General features: G+C 46.3%; 1 protein-coding gene across 16 annotated transcripts in view; it reads left to right on the top strand.

Moving 5' to 3' along the window:
* The window catches only part of EML6 (EMAP like 6), a 388832-nt gene that overhangs the window by 272021 nt on the left and 95680 nt on the right, over window positions 1–21131 (top strand). For all 16 annotated transcript variants that reach the window (XR_011386640.1, XR_011386638.1, XR_011386639.1 and 13 more), the window contains 2 exons: window positions 12785–12986; window positions 13099–13225. Coding sequence is in view for 8 of the 16 variants with exons in the window: in XM_070069105.1 (XP_069925206.1) it covers window positions 12785–12986; window positions 13099–13225 (329 nt within the window). In the remaining 8 variants the exon portion in view is untranslated. The remainder of the gene's footprint in view (window positions 1–12784; window positions 12987–13098; window positions 13226–21131) is intronic.

Here is a 21131-nt window from a genome sequence, read left to right as displayed (position 1 = left end):
TGAAAAAAATCAATGTCTCAAAGAGATATGTGCACCCCCATATTCACTGCAGCCTCCTCCATAATGAGCTAGACATGGAAAATGAGTCTGTCAATTAACAAATGGATGAAAAACTTGTGCTGCAGTGCCAGCATCCCACATGGGCACCAATTTGACCAATTTGAGTTCTGGCTGTTCCACTTTTTTTTTTTAACCAGGCAGAGTTAGAGAGAGAGAGAGAGAGAGAGAGAGAGTTATAGACAGAGAGAGAGAGGCAGAGAGAAAGGTCTTCCTTCCGTTGGTTCACTCCCCTAATGGCCGCTACGGCCGGCGCTGCACCGATGCAGAGCCAGGAGCCAAGTGCCTCTTCCTGGTCTCCCATGCAGGTGCAGGGCCCAAGCACTTGGGCCATCCTCCACTGCCTTCCTGGGCCACAGCAGAGAGCTAGACTGGAAGAGCAGCAACCAGGACTAGAACCCAGGGTGCTGGCACAGTAGGCGGAGGATTAGCCTAGTGAGCCACGGTGCCGGCCCTGGGCTGCTCCACTTCTGATCCAGCTCTCTGCTAATGAACCTGGAAAGCAGCAGAAGATGGCCCAATTGCTTGGGCCCCTCCCACCCACTTGGGAGACCTGGAAGAGGCTCCTGCCTCCAAGCTTTGGCCTGGCAGAGGCCTGGGCTGTTGCAGCAAAATGGGGAATAAACCAGCACATAGAAAATCTCTCTGTCTCCCTCTCTCTGTGTAAGTCTACCTTTTCAGATCAGGTTTTTTTTTTTGTTTGTTTGTTTTTAAGATTTAAAAATTTATTAGATGGGCTGGCACCATGGCTTACTTGGTTAATCCTCCACCTGCGGCACCGGCATCCTATGTGGGCACTGGTTCTAGTCCTGACTACTCCTCTTCCGGTCCAGCTCTCTGCTGTGGCCCGGGAGTGCAGTGGAGGATGGCCCAAGTGATTGGGCCCTGTATCTGCATGGGAGACCAGGAGGAAGCACCTGGCTCCTGGCTTTGGATCGTCGCAGCACCAGCCATAGCGGCCATTTGGGGAGTGAACCAACGGAAGGAAGACCTTTCTGTCTCTCTCTCACTGTCTATAACTCTACCTGTCAAATAAATTTAAAAAAAATTTATTAGAGTCAAAGACCTCCAGCCAGAACGGCATGGAGGGGAGCTTCCAAGAGAGGAAAAAACCCAAAGGACCCCATGGCAATGGAGTTTTAAGTACAATTACAAAGAAAAAAAAACTTGACAATCAGATTGTCATTCAGTTACCAGGTGGGGACAAAACCCATCAGAAGACCTGATCTACATTCCTTTATCCTATGTGGCTTGCTCAGGATAAAATGAAAAACCATCTGGAAGTGTAGGATAGGTAACTTGTTTTCACAAAAAACTGTGAGCTCAGATGCAAATAAATCTTTTAAAAAATCATTACATTGTACATCTCGAATATATACAATTTTTGTTAAAATAGGGCTGAAAAAAAAGTTGAAGACATCAAAATACTTAACCCTAAATGTTTCTACATGTGATTCATTACTATATTTGTGGACTTTTTAGAAGTAAAATTTACGTACGATTGAAATGCAAAACTCTCAATGCTTTCACTAGATGAGCTTTTGACAACACATGTACTTTTTTTTTTTTTTAAAGATTATTTATTTGAAAGGCAGAGTTGGTGGGGGTGGTGCAGGAGCCTGAGGACTTGTGCCATCTTCCACTGTTTTCCTAGGCCATATCAGAGAGCTGGATCAGAATTGGGGCAACCAGGACTCGACCAGCGCCCATATGGGATGCCAGCACCACAGGTGGTGGTTTTACCCACTTTGCCACAGTGCTGGCCCCTACATGCACTTCTCAAACCCAGGCTCCTAGCAGGATATAGAGCATTATAGTCACCCCTGAAGGCTGACTGTTCATGTTCTTTCTGGGCTGGTCTCCACTCCCACCCTCCCCTTAGGTGAAACAACCACTCCAATATGTTACTCCATAGATTAGTTTTACTTGTCCCATAAATTGAATAATCAGGTGGGTATTGTTTTATGTCTGGCTGCATTCACTCAGAATATTTCTGAGATTTATCTGGTTGCATGCAATAATAGTTTGTTCATTTTTATAGCTGAGTGGAACTCCACTGAATGAAAATAGCAGGCTTTTTTTAAATCCATATGACTATTGATAGACATATGCTTTTTTTCAGTTTTTAGTTATAATTAAATCACTGTGAACATTGTTGGACAAGACTTTCGGACATATGTTTTCCTTTTCTTAAGGAGTGGAGTTTCTGAGTCAGGAGGAAAATTGGTATTCTAACTTAAGAGACTGCCAGGCTTCCTCCAAAGTGGTTGTATCATTGTATATTCCCATCGAAAATGTAGCAGAGTTCCAATTGCCAATATTCAGTCTTATCAGACATAAAATTTAGCTATCCTGGGAGTATACAGTGGTATCTACTTGTGTTTTTAATTTACATGTCTCTTGCTCAAGCTGACTTGCCCCAAATGGTAGAGTTAGAAACATACCAGGGGATTCCAATTCAATCCCATCAAGGTGGCATGTACCAATGCCATCTCACTAGTCCAGGTGATCAATTTCTGTTCACAGTTGATCATAATGAAAGGACTAAGAGTCAAAGGGATCACATAAACAAGTCTAGTGCCTACTAATACTAACCGATAGAATAAATAAAGGGGAGAGCGATCCAACATGGGAAGCGGGATACACAGCAGACTCATAGAATGGCAGATGTCCTAAACAGCACTCTGGCCTCAGAATCAGCCCTAAAGGCATTCGGATCTGGCTGAAAAGCCCATGATAGTATCTCAGGCATGGAAAGCCAAGACATTCTGGCAAAAAAAAAAAAAAAAAAAAAAAAAAACACCTAAATGAAAGATCTCTGTGAGTGAGATCCCAGTGGAAAGAACAGGTCTTCAAAGAAGGAGGTACCTTTCTCTGAAGGGAGGAGAGAACTTCCACTTTGACTATGACCTTGTCTAAATAAGATAAGAGTCGGTGAACTCAAAAGGCTTCCATAGCCTTGGAAACTCATGACTGGTGCATAGGGAGATTACTGATGCCATAAACAAGAGTGTCAATTTGTTAAGTCAACAACAGGAGTCACTGTGCACTTACTCCTCATGTAGGATCTCTGTCTTTAATGTGATGTACATTGAGATTTAATGCTATAATGAGTACTCAAACAGTATTTTTCACTTTGTGTTTCTATGTGGGTGCAAAATGTTGAAATCTTTACTTAATGTATACTAAACTGATCTTCTGTATATATAGAAAATTGAAAATGAATCTTGATATGAATGGAAGGAGAGAGAGAGCGGGAAAGGGGAGGGTTGCAGGTGGGAGGGAAGTCATGGGGGGGGGGAATGTAATCCATAAGCTGTACTTTGGAAATCTATATTCATTAAATAAAAGTTAAAAAAAATGTACATGTCTCTGATGACTAGTGATACTGAACCACATCCTTATCTATTGATTAGCTATTTATGAAGTAGCTGTACAAATGTTTTTCTATTATAACAAGTTGAATTTGTTTTTTATTGGTGAATCACACTGTACCATGTTTTAAATTTTTTAAACATTTATTTGAAAGGCAGAGCAAGAGCAAGAGAGCGAGTGCATGCTCCCATTTACTGGTTCCAAACACCCACAACACCAAGGCTGGGCCAGGCGAAAGCCAGGAGCCAGGAACTCAATCTAGGCCTTCCATGTGAGTGCCAGGGAACCAAACCGTAGAGTTATTATCTCCTGTCTACCAGGATGCATAATAACAAGAAGCCAGATTGTAAGCAGAGTACCAGGGACTTGAACCATCCACTCTGACAAGGGATACAGGTGTCCCAAAGAACAGTTACCTGTCCCCACTATGTGAGATTTGATTGAAGAAATACTGTCAGCTCTATATATCTATGAGCTCTGTAGCTATGGATTCAACCACCTGTAGAGAGTAAATATCCCAGAAAAAAAATTGTGTCTGTACTATACAGATTTTTTCTTCTTGTCTGAACAATATGAGAGATCTTCGAAAAGTTCATGGAAAATACTATTATGGAAAAAAAAATGCATGAATTTCAACTTCTTAAAAATTCTTGATGACTATAGGTTACTTAAAATTTTTAAATTAAATGTAATACTTGTATATTTGCTTGGAGTATGGTGCAAAACTTCAACCCATGTATACAGAAGGCAATTAGCATTTCAACTTCCTTTTCCCTGGAACCTGTACAAGTTTCTCTCAGAGTTCTAAATGCAGGATGCAGTACGTGCCTGTGCACTGCCATCACCCACTGTGCTGTGGGACCCGAACTTAACCCTTTGTCTTTGGTGGTGCCTACTGCCCTGTCCCCCATTGTTTCCCCTGCCTTACCTCTTCCCAGCCTCTAGTAAACGCCATCCTAAGAGTGACTTTTTAAAACTTTCACATACTGAGGGAGAAGCATACCATGTTTGTCTTTGTTTATGTCTTATTTTGCTTAGCAAATAATTATCTCTATTTCTGTCCATTTTGCTGCAAATATCAAGATTTCATTAATTTCATATGGCTGAATAAGACTCATTGTGTACATGTGTTTTATTTATCCATTGGTAGACATTGAGGTTGGTTCCACATCTTGGCCATTGTAGATAGTGCTGCATTGAACATGGGAGTGCAGGTATTACTTTGATGGGTGGATTAGATTTTTTTCATATCCCCCAGAAGTGGCATAGTTGAGTTGTAGGATGAATCGATTTTTAATGTTGGGAGGAACCTCCATGCTGTTCTCTGTAATGGCTGTTCCTACTTGGATTCCCACCAACAGTGTATAAGGGGTCCATTTTCTCCACATCCTCACTAGTATTTGTTATTTTTTGTTAATGGCCATTCTAACTGAAAGATGATACTTCATTGTGTTTTTTGTTTTTTTGCTTTTCCCTGATAAATAATGATACTGAGTTTTTTGTTTTTCAAACATTTCTTGGCCATTTCTTCCAAGAAATGTTCATTCAGGTCTTAGGCTCCTTTATTTTTTGACTTTTTAAACTTTATAAAAGAGATTTATTGGGGCCGGTGTTGTGATGTAGCAAGTAAAGCCGCCGCCTGCAGTGCCGGCATCCCATATGGGCGCCGGCTTGCCTGCCAGCTACTCCACTTCCAATCCAGCTCTCTGCTGTGGCCTGGGAAAGCAGTAGAAGATGGCCCAAGTCCTTGGGCCCCTGCACCCGCATGGGAGACCTGAAGGAAGCTCCTGGCTCCTGGCTTCGGTTTGGCGCAGCTCCAGCCATTGCAGCCAACTGGGGAGTGAACCAGCGGATGGAAGACCTCTCTGTCTGTCTGTCTGTCTCTCTCTCTCTCTCTCTCTCTGCCTGCCTCTCTTTCTGTCTCTGTATAACTCAAATAAATAAATAAATCTTTTAAAAAAAAAGTTTAGACACAAGTCTAAAAAAAGAGATTTATTTTATTCGAAAGGCAGAGTTACATAGAAGAAAAGAGAGGGAGATGTCTTCCATCTGTTGATTCACTCCCCCACGGGGCTGCAATAGTCAGGCATAGCCAGGCCGAAGCCAGGAGCATGGAACTCCATTCAGGCATTCGGGCCATCTTCAAATGCTTTCCTGGGCACCTTAACAGAGAGCTGGATTGGAAGTGGAGGGGCTGGGACTTGAAGCAGCCTTCATGTGGATTGCCAGTGACATAGTGGCTTAAACTGCTGCACCACAATGCCAGCCCATTGTCCATTTACTAACTGGAGCATTTTTGTTGTAGAGTTTCTTGATTTCCTTATATATTCTGGATATTAATCCTTTCTCAGATGCATAGTTTCAGAATATGTTCCCCCTTCTATCCACTGTGTGTTCACTATGTTGATTTGTATGTTCACTATGTTGATTGTTTCTTTGCCTGTGCAGAAGCTTTTTAGTTTGATATAATCAATCCTGTTTGGTTTTGCTGTTGCTGCCTGTGCTTTGGGAGTCCTATCCAAAAAAGCATGGCCTGCACTGATGTCTTTTAAGTGTCTCCCCTCCTGTTTGCTTCTATTGATTTCATACTATCAAGTCTTGTATTTAGGTCTTTGGTCAATTTCAAGTTGATTTTTGTATAGGGTGAGAGATGACAGTCAACCTTCAGCCTTGTAAGTGTGGATATCTAGTTTTCCCAGAACCATTTATTGAAGATAGTACTGCTTCAGTGTGTGTTTTCAGCACAGTATGGAGAATCAGTTGGCTGTAGATGTGTGGACTAATTTCTGGCTTCTCTATTCTGATCCATTGGTCTTTGTGACTTCTTATGAAAGTGTCATGTTTTGATTATTAAAGCTATGAAGCCAGCCACAGATGATGTTGGCCAAGATGTAAGTCCAATTCTCTGGGGCCATGGGTCTCCTCTTGGGACCAGGACAGGTCCAGGACCTCCATCTACAGGCACTGTGGCACTGTCCAGGGGACAAGGACCCTGGGATCTTCCTAGCATTGGGTTTTACAAGTTCTGCACGGAGTTCCAAAACAGTCTTGTGCTCACTTTCGTGCCCTACTCCCCAGTGGTTGGAGTCTTGCTCCCTGATGACTGCCCAAGGTTGGAGAAAGTGGTCCTTTGTCTGCCTAGGGTGACATTAAGCCGATTCGCACCTAAGGCTCACAACCATGGCACCCTGCATGATATTCCATATCCTCGCAATGCCCACCCTAGGCTGGGAATGAAGTAAAAGTCTGTCCTAGGCTGAAGGTCTCTGCCTGGTGCTGGGCGGGTCTAAGGGCCCTGTCTCTGAGTAGCGGCCTAGGGATGGACACCTTTGGGTTCTATATGGTGCTGGTTCTTATTGTAGCAGGACTGGGACTAAATGCAAGGCAAGCCCTAAACTCACTTTCCTGTCTTCTGCTCCTGAAATGTAGGTCTTAGTCCTGTCTGCCAGAGGTTGGGGGAGGGGTGGTGAAAGCAGTTCCAGTGCTGTACTGGCTGAGGCTAAGCTGCCACACCTGGATCTACAGTCACCGGGTCCTGTACAGTCTTTATTTTTATTTTTGTCTTTTTCCGCCCCAGAAACCTTTTATTTAAGGAATGTAGACATAATACATTTCATAATTACAATTTTAGGAGCATAGTGATTCTTCCCACTTGTACCCACCCTCCGACCCGCACTCCCACCCTTCTTCCTCCTCCTCTCTTATTCCCATTATTTTTCATTAAGGTCTGTTTTCAGTTAACTTTATAGACATACGATAAACTCTATACTAAGTAAAGAGTTCAACAAATAATATGGGGAAAAAAAAAACCACCAGTGCTAGGTGGTTGAGGAGAGAAATGTGCCCCCTTTTTTTTTCCCTCTAGGTTGGCTGGTACACTCTCCCTCCCCTTTCCCACCCTCCCCCCCACCCCCCAGGGATCTAAGCTGGACTCAAACCAGTCTCTTCCTGCAACTTTATCGCCAGTTGCTTGGGCTACTGCAGTCTGGTCTCACCTCACTCTCTATAGCTGGTGCTGAGGCTGCCAGCTGCTGGGGTCCTGAGTTGTGCACGTCCACACCCTCCCTGTAGACCCACAGTGTCCCTCTAATTTACATGGAGTTTACTTTGTGGTTTTCTCCCTAACTCTTCCCTGAGATTGCATTCTTTCCACTTTTTAAAACTATCTTCCCCTAGACTAGAGGGGTAAACTCCTTCCCTATTGCACCATCTTGGAATCTCCTCTCCTATGCAATCTTGTGTCAAGACACGCCAAACCCTCATCATGCTGGGGCTGATACAGGCCAAAACAAGTCTATCTCACTGGTACTCAGGTCTCCACCTAATGTGAGGTTTCATCTGTGAGCCTTTGCCTAGTGATAGAGGCCCTTGGGATTTTTCTTGTGCTTATCCCAAGGCAGAGTCCTGTGCTTGCTTCTGTGCTGTAGTACCCAGGGGCTGGAGGCTTGTTCCAGCATCTGCTGGAGGTCGGAGCAGAGGTCATGGGGTTGCTCCCTTATCTGTCTTGCTAAAGAGAGTCTGAAGTTTATCTGCAGAAACTATCCTGGGCAGGTGCCACAGAGCCCTATCTGCTACTGGATTGTACTGTGGTGTCCCTGGTACTTGGTTTCAAGCCTAAGGTCTGGACTTAATTCCTTCTCCTTCACCCAAACCAGGAGGCATTGAGTCTGTGCCCAAGCTCCTTGGAGCTTGGGAAGGGTAACATGGGCAATTCTTTCCTTCCTACCTTCTTCAAAGCATCTTGGTATTACACTAAAAGCAAGCACTGTGACTTCTCAGCCACTTCATTAGCTCTTGTAAAGGTGCTATAGCATGGAAACAGTTGTTCAGATCAGTGTCTATGGGAAGACAGTCATTCACTGGAGCATCCTTTAAAAAAAATACACACACACCCACACACACACACACACACTTGGAAGGCAGAGTTACAGAGAGAGAGGAGAGACACAGAGATAACGTTCTTCCATCTGAAGGTTCACTCTCTAAATGGTTGCAACAACTGGGGCAGCCAGGAGTTTCATCCAGATGTCCCACATAGATGGCAGGGGCCCAAGAATTTGGGTCATCTGTTGCTTTCCCAGACACGTGAGCAGGGAGGTGGATCGGAAGAAGAGCAGCCAGGCCACGACTTGCACCCATGTGGGATGCTGGTTCTGCAGGCACTGTACCATGGTCCTAGCCTCTCAATGGAGCATATTAACTGCCATCTTGTTCTGCCTCTGGATTTCTGTGGGGTGTGTGTGTGTGTTTGCACTAAAATTTATCTTTTAATTCCATATTCCATTAACTTTTGGAAGCACCATCATGTGGTATAATAACTGTTTATCTAGCATTTACATTGTATTCATACTATAATTTAGAAATTATTTAAAGTATTGGGGAAGCTGTACCTAGGTTATATACAAATGCTATGCCATTTTATATGAGGGACTTGAGCATGTGCAGTTTTGCTACTCTGAGGGTCCTGGAACCAATCCACCACAGTCACTGAGAACTGTATTTTAATAGTTTAAAAGCATTTGAAGGGGCTGGCATTATGGTGTAGCAGGTTTAGCTGCCACTTTGCAACATCAGCAAAATCTCATATCTGAGTGCCAGTTCAAGTCTGGTTACTCCACTTTTAATCCAGCTTCCTGCTAATGTGCTTGGGAAAGCAGCAGATGATGGCCCAAGTTCTATGACTTCTGTGACCTGTGTGGGAAACCCAGATGGAGTTGCATGCTCCTGGCTTTGGCCTAACCCAGCCTTGGCTGGCTGTAGTGACCATTTGGGAAGTGAACCAGTGGATGGACGATCTACCTCTCCTACCTTCCCTCTCTCTCCGTTTTCCCCTACCATGTCACTCTGCCTTTCAAATAAATAAATCTTTAAAGAAAAACATTTAGAAGTCACCTGTCTTCCTCCATTAAAAATTTTTTTAAAAGATTGATTGATTGATTGATTGATTTGACAGAGGGAAAGATGTTTGATTTCCCTGGCATGATTTCCTTCCCCAATTCACGAACACTGTGCTGACAAATACATCCAGCTGTGTGGCCCATTCACTTGCTGTGTGCCTGTTGCATTACATTTACCGTCTGATATGAGCTGCATGTTCGTGTCATCTTCAGGCCCCTGCCAAATTCATATGTCATAGCCCCAGCTCGCAAGGTGATTGTGTTTGGAGATAGGCTCTTTATGGAAGAGTTAAGGTTAAAAGTCCAAAATGATGGGGACTGATCTGGTAAAATTTGCGTCCTTTGAGAAGAGGGACCAGAGATCTTGCTCTCTGCATGTGCGTTACATTGAGGGAAGGCCATGTGAGCACACTGAGAAAGTAGCTCTCCCCATATAGGAAGAGTGCCCTCACCAGAAACCAAAGCAGTTGGTACCCTGATGTTGAATCTGCTAGCCTCCAAAACTGAGGGAAAAAAACGTTGTTTGAACTACCCAGCCTGTGGTAATTTGTTGTGGTAACCTAAGCAGGCTAATATTAACCATGCCATTGCTGTATTGTAGCACTGAGTTCTACCTTATCATACCTTGGTGATTAATACTTATGAGACCTTATTACTGCTGTTGTACTCTCTGTGTCCAAAGTTCAAGGTCTGTTATCTGCTGAGGTGTCATCATTCTTCATCTTGACCATTTTTCTCCTTCTTTCCTTTGAGTTAGCAGACATCTCCTCGAGGCATTTTCCTTGACAAGCATGCCTCCTTACTAATGAAATTTACAGATTAAAGCCTTCTCAAGTCGTTGGTCCCCAAAGAATCACAAAGTTCTCAGCTTCCGTGCCAGCATCACTATTTTTCTAGTATTTTAAACCCCACCCAGAAAACCAAATTCTACCCCGTAAATAGCTAGCTGATTGCTTCCCATGGCCTCCTTCCCTTCCACGTCTGGGTCCTTCCACCAGACAGAGAAGTTTCAGTACCACCGGGTCGCTGATGTTGTAAATCCTTCAGTGCTTCAAGTCCTCAACTTTTCTTCTCAGAGGCTTTGGAGAAAGGCTCTGCAGAGAGGAACCTTGGCTTTACAGATGGAGAAGCCGTGTTCGAGGTGTGGTGCAGTGGGGCGAGGCTGTGTGACTGTCGGCAGCCTCTCGGGCGTTTCTTAAGCTAACTGCGCTGACAGCGGTGCCCTGGAGACACCCTCGCTGCTCTGGCTGTGTCACCCAACCTTTCATGATTCAGTGTGAGAGGAGGGTTGTGGTGTCGCGGCAGGTCCCGGTGGGCTTCATGGAGAACAGGGTGACGTGATGGCCCAGGAGAGCAGCTCACCCAGAGGGCTGTGCACGTCTTCAAGGAGTCCCCTCCAGGGCCCTGATGGGAGCCTCCAAGCATCCCTCCTCCCAAGACAACAGGTGGCTTCTTGGAACCTTCCCGGAACTCTGAATTCCCTTACTGGTTTATGGAGCACTCATCTCATTCCTAGCCTGAGAGTCTTGGATCACCCCTGCTGGAAGAATCTTGACTTGGTTGAGTAATGTCAGTGGCCTGGAATTTTTTCCATTTTCTCCTCTGTGTCACTTTTTTGTTTTCCTTCTACAACCAGATTCTGATCCCCTTTCAGTTTCTTCTCCCTTGGACCTTTCTTTGTGGATTCTCTTCTCTTCTACCTGGGAACGCTGTGTCCCTTCTTATAAGTAAGGGTGTGGAGAGGAATCTTTCTTGAGCTTTTCTGCTTTTCTTTGCAGAAGCCAGCCTGCATTTGCAGCAGGCGTGCAGGGTAGGCCACTGCTTCACTGGGCACCTGGCTGCAGCCGCTTTGGCTGTTGCATTTTTCAGGGATCTCACATGGCCACACAGAGTTTCCCTTGGAAAGTCGGATTTTGCTCTGCTTATTTGCTGGCCAACAGCTCTGCAGGGCTTCCTAGAAATGCTTCCTGCCTGACTGCCGCACTAAGCTTCCTCGACTCAGTCCCCTGCGGACGAGTGGCCGATTGCACCAGGCTGCAAGAGCAGGGCTGGCCAGGTACAGAGAGCTCTTCAGCAAGGGAACTTCAAAGTCACGTACTTTCCCGCACCTGTTTGCCACTGTGTGTCGGAGCCGGTGTCAGGTTCTCCATGCTGGTCCAAAGCCCTCTGGAAACTTCTCATCACTTACTGACGGCACTTCTCATCTGGTGGCCCTCTCCTGACCTTGGAGAGCTCGCTGTCTTCCCATATTGCGTAAGGTAGTCCCTGGGAGTCTCTGAGAATATGGAAAATGTCTCTTCAAGTGCTCCCCCTGGAGCTGTTTTTGTTTTTCCCAGACTGTGGCTCGTGAGCCAAGAATGAAGCTCTTTCTGGCTCTTGCTTCGGCTTCTTGTGCTTGACAAGACTGCCCGGGCGTGAGCTGTAGGTTCACGTTCTGTACCCCACCCCTGCATGTGGTGTGGCCTGGCCACCCTGCTCCAGAAGCTTTCGGTAGTTACCAATAATTTGGGTTATGTCTACTTGGCTGTATTTGTTTGAAGTGCTCACTTTGTCTCTAAATCGGTTGGTGGGCATTTGTAGTGTGAGAAACGGTCACTGCTCTCCCTGGAGCAAACCGTGGTGTGTGTTTCAAATCCTAGTCGAGGCCCCAGATTAGAAGAGGTGCCTTGCTGATGCTCTTCTGTCACTGCCTGGGGCGCGCCTGGGAAGACTTGGGAGCTCAGCTGTCAGCCTGGCGCTCCGTCAGGAGTCCACACGGGAGACTGGTGGAGATTGCACGTTGGATTTATGAGAGCAACAAAAACATGCTTCTTATAGAGCTTTAGGCTCCCAGAAACAAACTCTGTAGTCTAACATTTCATTCATTCCCTTGAAATATATTGAGGACCTATTATGAGCCCCAAACATGAGCCCCAGATACTGTTTTAGAAAAGAGAGGAGAGGCCGGCGTCACGGCTCACTAGGCTAATCCTCCACCTGCGGCGCCAGCACCCCGGGTTCTAGTCCTGGTCAGGGCGCCGGATTCTGTCCCGGTTGCCCCTCTTCCAGGCCAGCTCTCTGCTGTGGCCCGGGAGTGCAGTGGAGGATGGCCCAAGTGCTTAGGCCCTGCACCTGCATGGGAGACCAGGAAAAAGCTGCTGGCTTTGGATGGGCGCAGTGGGCCGGCTGTAGTGGCCACTTTGGGGGTGAACCAACGGAAAAAGGAAGACCTTTCTCTTGTCTCTCTCTTTCTCACTAAATCTGCATTTCAAAAAATAAATAAATAATTAATTAAAAAGAGGAGAGATAGCCACTAGCACAAGCACTCATGGAGCTTACCTTCTAGGGAATTGCTGCGTAAGTGAATGGTTTGGTTTGTATCTGGTGGAAACCACCCCAGAATTGACGTGTACAGTAACCCAGAGACAGGAAGCATGAGAGCCTGGCTGGGGTAATCATTAGTTTCTGGCTTTCAGGGACAGCACGCGAGATTCAAGAAGTACGTGGGACACAGTGCACACGTCACCAACGTGAGATGGCTGCACAACGACTCTGTGCTGCTCACTGTGGGTGGTGCCGACACAGCCTTGATGATCTGGACCAGGGAGTTTGTGGGGACCCAGGAGAGCAAGCTGGTGGACAGTGAGGAGTCAGACACCGACGCAGAGGAGGATGGAGGTGAGCCCCAGCCTGCCACGCGCCCCTTCTGCCTGCCGCATTTCCTGCACCTGCTCTCCTGAACCATGGCAAGCCAGTTCACCTCTCCTCCAACTTGTCTGTGTTGCTTGAGGCTATGACAGCGATGTGGCTCGAGAAAAGGCTGTGGACTACACCACCAAGATCTATGCCGTGAGCATCCGGGAGATGGAAGGCACCAAACCACATCAGCAGCGGAAAGAAGTCTCCATGGAAGAAAGGTATGGTGTTGCCAGGTTTGTCAGCTTCTGTTGTACCTGACAGCAAGAAACGTTAACATGGTCTGTTTCCTTTGCCCTCCAAGTTACTACCTGAGCAAATCTGCATGGAGTCTTAAGCTGTACACTGGCTAAAGCTGGGGAAATTGCCCAGTGCACAGAATTCATGGCAAAAGGTAGATCGTGCTTCGCAGAGGTGTGTTTGCAATATGCCATGAGTGGATGGGAAATTCGGTTGGACCAGACTTCACCTTACCTGTGCTGATGAAAGGCATAGCAGAGAGGGCGACTTCTAAGGTCATACAAGGATATTTGTGGCTTTGTGTTGTTTGTGAAAACTGTCAGAACTTTATGCTCCGTCCCTTGCTGTACTCCCTCTGACTTTGTCTTCAGGTGCCTACATTGGTTCACGTGGGAGCCGCAATTCCAGGCCTAACTCATTGGATTTTGTTGCGTTGAATGTTCTTCATAGAAATAGGGTTTTCAAGATGTTAGGCCTATTTGATACACTATTCAAAGTATTGCTTGTTTTTTTGTTTGTTTGTTTGTTTTTGTTTTGACAGGCAGAGTGGACAGTGAGAGAGAGAGACAGAGAGAAAGGTCTTCCTTTTGCCGTTGGGTCACCCTCCAATGGCCTCCGCGGCCGGCGTGCTGTGGCCGGTGCACTGCGCTGATCCGATGGCAGGAGCCAGGTATTTATCCTGGTCTCCCATGGGGTGCAGAGCCCAAGCACTTGGGCCATCCTCCACTGTACTCCCTGGTCACAGCAGAGAGCTGGCCTGGAAGAGGGGCAACCGGGACAGAATCCGGCGCCCCGACCGGGACTAGAACCTGGTGTGCCGGCGCCACAAGGCGGAGGATTAGCTGGCCAGTATTGCTCATTTGTCAAACACTTCAGTAATTTTGAAAGAGAAAAGCCTATGGATACTACAGTTACTTATTTTACTGTATGCATACCGAGGGCAGATACACATTAAATACAAAGTCTAATATTGAAAGAATTTCATGGGTCTCAAAAATGGTTTAAGCATTTTCTGTGGGGTCTTCACCTTGGGGCGAGTGCCATGTTCAGGCTTACACTAGACCCATGATGTGTGGTTTGTAAGATTCAAGTCATTTGCATTTGCTATGGCTTCCTGCCTAATAAGAACCACTTAATACATCCCATCTCTCACCTCCCGCTGTTAGTGGGGCTCGAGATACAAAGAAATAAAATGGAGTTTCTCCTGCAGCTTCAGTTCAGAGTGAGTTGTTAAGAGAAGCTTCGTAAATGGTGGGTGTGCTTCTGGCAGCATTGGCTCTGATGTGAAAAGGCCCTAATTTTCCCCCTGCCTCTTTGTTAGACATCACTGTGAAGGTTTGGAGTTCTCTTTTGATTAAAAACAAATTACAGGGATTTTTCTGCCATGGTCTGTAGAGTACATTTTCTTTTACTTGCAATTGATTTTAAGAAGAAAATAACTTTGAAGAATTTAAGAAGTAAGAAAAGAAAGAACCATATGCACACAAGTGCATGAATAGGCCTCCCACTTAAGTAAACCACTCTAAAAAATTTTGGCCTAAATTAAACATTCTTTTGGGGAAAAAAATAAAACATGATCCAGTCTTTCTACTTTAACGACCTGTTATGAAGTGAGTTGACATGGCTGTCATTCTAAGGTGGTTTCTAGTTGAGTTCTCCAACCCAGTGGTGTATCCTGCTGAGATTTAGACGAGGCCCTAAAACACCATTGTCAAACCAAAATCCTACACCCCAAACACTACAGTTGATTTCATATCTAAACCATGGCTCATCTAAACCTCTCCTGGTTTCATTATTCCTTTGGACAGGTCTGTACGAATCTTAGGCTGCTCTATTCAGGAAAATGTGTGAGTTGTTAAGGTGGAGAGGACCCTAAGGAGAGTTTCCCATTTTAAAAGGCAGACTTTTGAAGTTATGTCAATTTCTTTCATCTCACCATATTGGAAACGTATTAGCATACACTAGATGGGCTCTTTGCTTTTTCTTTTTTCACAAAAGGAAAAAACATGCTTTGTAGTACTGTGAGATCCAGGGGCTGGCATGTCAGTATGTGGCTGGCATTGTAAAAAATAATTCACACCAGGACGTAGTGAAGAAGACAGCTCTAAGATAAGTATAGGGTCTAGGGGGATAATGAAGCCTTTTCTGTTGAAGGCAACTTCCCTGACAACTCGAACGCCTTGACGGCATCAGCTTCCAGAGGGAGGCGTAACCAGAGATTACACTGCCAGCTGCACAGCGGGACCACTGCAGGCAGGGCCGAGCAGTAAGCAACAGTGGATGGTGATTGACTCAACAGCCTCCCTAGAGGCTAATCATAATCAGAACCAAGAGCAAGCCGTCTCCACTCGTCCTGGTCAGTCATTTTAAGGGAGCCTCAACCTCAGATCTGACTTTACTGAACCCCGAAAAGGAAATGCCAGGCAAGGTGGGGTATTGGGAGAATTGGAGAGCGCAAGATGAGTGATAGACTGTGTGGAGCAGGACTGGGGTGGGGAAGACTGGACGAGAAGAAGTCACGGGGCACAGCACACCTTAGTCCTCAGCTCCAACACCAGCCTGGCTTTGTGGACTCCAGCATCCTGGGATTGACAGAAGAGTAGACATAAAGATGGTCTGAGTGCCTCAGACCTCAGGGGCCAGGAAAGGGAGCGGCAGACAGCTTCTCTCTGGGAGAGTTCAGGACTATCAGCCGACAGTCCTGCTCTTTCAAGAAACAGGAGCTGGCCTTGGCCTTGTCGTTCCTTGTGCGGATACGTGCAAATGCCTGCATATGCACCACCAAAACTAACAGGAGACAAGACTTCAAGGACCAACCGGAGATATGGAACAGCTACTCCATGCAGGGACCTATTTGGCTTCTTAGCAATCTTTCAGGCAGTTTTGCCTGTGGTTTACATCCTTTTCCATCCGTTGAAAAGCAGACAGAAACTGAGATGAAGGCACCATCTGTCATGTTGAGAAAAATGTCTTGCAGGCAGCTGTACATTATGCATCAATCATTTTTTAAGCAACTGCTTTCCTAATTCCAAAATTTTAAAATAGTCATGGGTTGTTTCTAATTAGATTCAGTTATTTGATTTTAAAATGGCTGTGAGATTGTAGATTGTACTTGCTTGTACCATTTTTAACACATTGCGACTTCTTAGTCTTCAGATGTCATACATCTACAGTTTTAATCTTTTGAGAAGTAGCAAAGTTGAGGGGAAAAAATTATAATTTCTCACAAAAGAATACTGGCCTGTCCTTCCCAGCTGTGCAATTGGTTTTGGGTGTTTATCCTGCGTTCTGGTCCCCCCGGCCCGTGCCAGCTCACGGGTTGCCCTGTCTCCTTGACCTGGAGTTGTCTAGCCAGTCCCCGGGCACGGGTGAACCCTGGGGTGATCCTGCTGCTCAGCTGAGGGAAGTCACGAAGCCTGCTCTGATTTCGGGCACTCGTGTTCTCACTCCTCCTCAGGATACGCAGGGCTGTCCCCGCGCTGCTCTCCTCCAGCCCCAGCTGACTCGGTTCTAATTTTGGTCCGCAGGAATCTTTCTAATCCCCTGCCCCAACTTCTCAAGTTTCCGACTCCAACCTGACACACTCCTGCTCCCAGATTTTGACTTCATCTCCTGCCTTGGCTTATTGGCCGTAAAGTAATGGCAGGTGGGTTCATCTGCAGACATAAAGTATTTAGCAGATATTTAAAATGTTGAGATGTTCCTTTTCAAAAAGAAGGAAGTAGGGAAAGTTTTTCAGAACAGTTTAAGGTATTAAAAATGCTGCCGTCATTAGCACCAAGAGTGATGCACACGTCCTGTGCTCTGACTTCAGCAAAGCAGCACTTCCCTCGAACTCGTCAGGTGACAAAATCCCCAGTGTTGTCTCAGGGCCAAATTGCTAGAGTTGCCTGTAAAATGGAGGTCTTTCTCTTACCACATTGCTGCAGTCACACCCAGTTTGTCTATCGTGTTTTGATTTTATAGTGTACGGCTTTTCAAGGGGGTTACCCAACCCAAACTGGCATGAGTCAGGAAGCACACAGTTGTAAATGCAGGAATGGACAACTCTGGTGTTGGAGTGAGGACTCCGTCTTGCGCCAGGGTTCTGCTCTCTGGTCATTTCTCCGTCCCTTCTCTGGCTGTGGCAGTTTGAGGGGCAGTGGCTGTACTCCCCCGATCTTATATTTTGTGCAGCCCCCAAATCAGCAGGGACTGATTCCTAAATCCTTGCTAATGACTTGGGATGGCCTTGGGTTGGCTCTGGTGGTTCACATGGCTACCCTTGAACCAATCACTAAGGCCTAAGAGGGGAATAAAAAAGAGCTTTGATGAACTGTTCTGAAGAAAAGAGTCATGTGCTAGCAATGGAGTCACCTCCAGCAGAACCAAAGCTCCAGAGCTGGTATCAAAACTAGGATGATTGATTTCTACAAGGACCCAGAACAGCAGATTGTCCTGTGGCCAACCACAGCGTTAGCATGTTAACAAGGCGTGGTAAAGAGAGCACAGAATGAGGATAATTTTCTTTCTTTCTTTCTTTCTTTCTTTCTTTCTTTCTTTCTTTCTTTCTTTCTTTCTTTCTTTTGACAGGCAGAGTGGACATTGAGAGAGAGACAGAGAGAAAGGTCTTCCTTTGCCGTTGGTTCACCCTCCAATGGCTGCCGCGGCCGGCGAGCTGTGGCCGGCGCACCGCGCTGATCCGATGGCAGGAGCCAGGTGCTTCTCCTGGTCTCCCATGGGGTGCAGGGCCCAAGGACTTGGGCCATCCTCCACTGCACTCCCGGGCCACAGCAGAGAGCTGGCCTGGAAGAGGGCAACCGGGACAGAATCCGGTGCCCCAACCGGAGCTAGAACCTGGTGTGCCAGCGCCGCAAGGTGGAGGATTAGCCTAGTGAGCCACAGCGCCGGCAGAGGATAATTTTCTAAACACCACTTTGAAGGAGAGAGAACAACATGAAATATGCAGTGGTCCCTGATCCCTGCCTGTATTATCCTCAGCTGATAGGATACGAAAGGATTGTAGGTCTTGCCTTGTGTATGTTTTTTTAAATTTTTTTAAATAAAAAGATTTATTTATTTATTTGAAATAGTTACACAGAGAGAGGAGAGGAGGAGAGAGAGAGCAAGAGAGGTCTTCCATCCACTGATTCACTCCCCAGTTGGCCGCAATGGCCAGAGCTGTGCCGATCTGAAGCCAGGAGCCAGGAGCTTCTTCTGGGTCTCCCACACGGGTGCCGGGGCCCAAGGACTTGGGCCGTCTTCCACTGCTTTCCCAGGTCATAACAGAGAGCTGGATAGGGAGTGGAGCAGCCGGGTCTCGAACTGGCACCCATAAGGAATGCCAGCGCTTCAGGCCAGGGTGTTAACCTGTTGCACCACAGCACAGGCCCCTACCTTGTGTATGTTTTATACAGCAGGACAGTGATGAGAATATTAGAGGAGCCAGAGCTCTGGCGCAGAGGATTATGCTGCCATCTGCAGTGCTAGCATCCCAGATGGATGCTGGTTGAAGTCCCAGCTGCTTCTCTTCTGATCCATCTCCTGCTGATGTGCCTGGGAAAGCAACCAAGGATGGCCCAAGTGCTTGGGCCCTAGCACGCATGTGGGAGACCTGGAGAAAGCTTCTGGCTTCAGCCAGGCTAGCAGATGGAGGATCTCTCTGTCTGTCCTCTCTCTGTGTGTGACTCTGCATTTCTCCTCTGCTTTCCCAGATATACTAGCAGGAAGCCGGATTGGAAGTGAAGTCACAAGGTTGGGATCAGTGTTGTGGTGCAGCAGGTTAAGCCACAGCCTACAGCGCCAGCATCCCCTTATGGGTGCTGATTTGAAACCTGGCGACTCCACTTCCCATCCAGCTCCCTGGTAATGTGCCCAGGAAAGGAACGGAGGATGACCCGAATGCTTGGGTCCCTGCACCCAACTGGAAGACCTGGAAGAAGCTCCTGGCTCCTGGCTTCAGCCTAGCCCAGCTCCGGCCATTGTAGCCATTTAGGGAGTGAACTATTAAATGGAAGACCAGACCTCTCTCTGTGTCTCTCCCTCTCTCTGTAACTCTACCTTGAAAAAAAAAGTGATGAGGTTATCTTGATATTTTTAATTTGACTCTATTTTTTGCCTTGTTTTAATAGGGACTCTGTACCATGTGTTATAGCTTTAAGTTTCTAAAGATGATATTGTGCAGCATTGTCCAAAACTTTAAAATATTTTTTCTTTTCTTGTTAGACTCTTAGCTGAAGCTGCCTAAAGTGGCCTTCAAAGAATTAAAAAATATAGGCCGTGTGGTATCTACTTATGGCAGAGTTTTATAAAACTGATTGGAAGAGGAATGATCTATGTTTTCCAAGATTGGCCTTAGCTCTTTGTGTCAGCCGTGGTCCCAGGAGAAAGCCAGTGATCTGAAAAGGCGGTAACAGGGGCGCCATTGTCCACGGTGTGGGTGGGGTTAAGTGAAACCATGATGGGTGGGGATGTACCCTGGGGTAGAAGGAGCTAGCACCCATTGCCACAAGAGCCAGGGAAGGAAGCCCTCGACAGAAGTGGGGGAAACGGCTGTGGAAGAGGCCGCCATAGAGGAGCTGACCCCAGGGAGAGCAGCGAAGGCAGCCGGCCTGAGACCCAGCCAGGAGGGAATACGTGGCCCAGATGCTTCTCCTCTCATCTGCCAGTGCTCATCTCCGGAGGTTGGAGTCTTCACATTAAGAAACAAGCAGAAATTAGAAACTTAAAATATTAGAGATGTTTGGTGTTGATAGCTACCTCTTTGCAGGGATCAGTTCGAATGCAGCCCCAGTTTTGCCTTCTGTGACGACTGTGTGATCTCCACAGGGGTGAGTCACAAAGGCACTTTCTTCTTGGTCGTGCATAGATAGGGTCCAGTAATGTGATACGAGGGATGTGGTCTTTTACTGAAATCCCAGCGAGCTAACCAGGCATTATTCTTCCTACGTACGCTTGGTCAGGCCGTGGTTGGTAGTTTATTTTGAAATGGCTGCCATTTGACACAGGTGTCCCCTAACTGCATAGACTGACAATCTACATGGGGGAGTGGTAGTCCTGGAGATTTTTATTTGCTATATTTATTTGGAACCTTCAGTCAGACCAAAAAACCTAGCTTTATGATGACAAGATACTGAATAAACATTTAATGGAAATTGGCATATTGATATTCACTAACATTTATTTTTTAAGTGGCTGCACTGGCCTAGAGATTCTTTCCTGCATACAGCAATCTGTATTATTTTCCAAGGTCCTTTATTAGCAAATGCTGAGGCTGGCCACGTTAGCTGTCTACCCAGGAATAAATAGAAGAATATGGTACTCCACACTCTGTGTCCATAACATAGATACACACCATGTGTATACCATGTGTATCTATACCATAATTATTTTGCTTATAATATTTGCGATCTATTACTAAAAGGAGAGGTTCACACTCTGAATCTTTCTCCCAACCCCCATCTTCACGTTCAGAAGCTGTGTAACTCAGGGCCGTAAACCACACTGACCCACAGCATACTTTGTCTTTCCTCAAAAGGCCCTTGTACTTGCTTCCAGCCTCTCCTGCTTACCTTAGGCTGAAAAGGTTCTCTCTCCCCTACAAATTTTTTGAAATAAAAAAGGTTTTTTTGTTTAATGATTTTATTTATTTATTTGAGAGGCAAAGTTACAGAGAGAGGGTGAGAAGAGAGGTGTTGCATCTACTGGTTCACTCCCCAAATGACCACAACGGTTGGAGCTGGGCCTATCCGAAGCCAGGAGCCAGGAGCTTCTTCTGTGTCTCCCACGTGGATGCAGGGGTCCAAGGACTTGGGCCAACTTCTACTGCTTTCCCAGGCCAAAGGCAGAGAACGGATTGGAAGAGGAGCATCTGGGACATGAACTGGCACCCATATGGGACTCCGGCAC

Source organism: Oryctolagus cuniculus, chromosome 2 (genome assembly GCF_964237555.1).
Source record: "Oryctolagus cuniculus chromosome 2, mOryCun1.1, whole genome shotgun sequence".
Classification (NCBI taxonomy): Eukaryota; Metazoa; Chordata; class Mammalia; order Lagomorpha; family Leporidae; genus Oryctolagus; species Oryctolagus cuniculus.
Note: the sequence above shows the minus strand (reverse complement) of the source record. Positions and strands in the feature narration are given on the sequence as shown.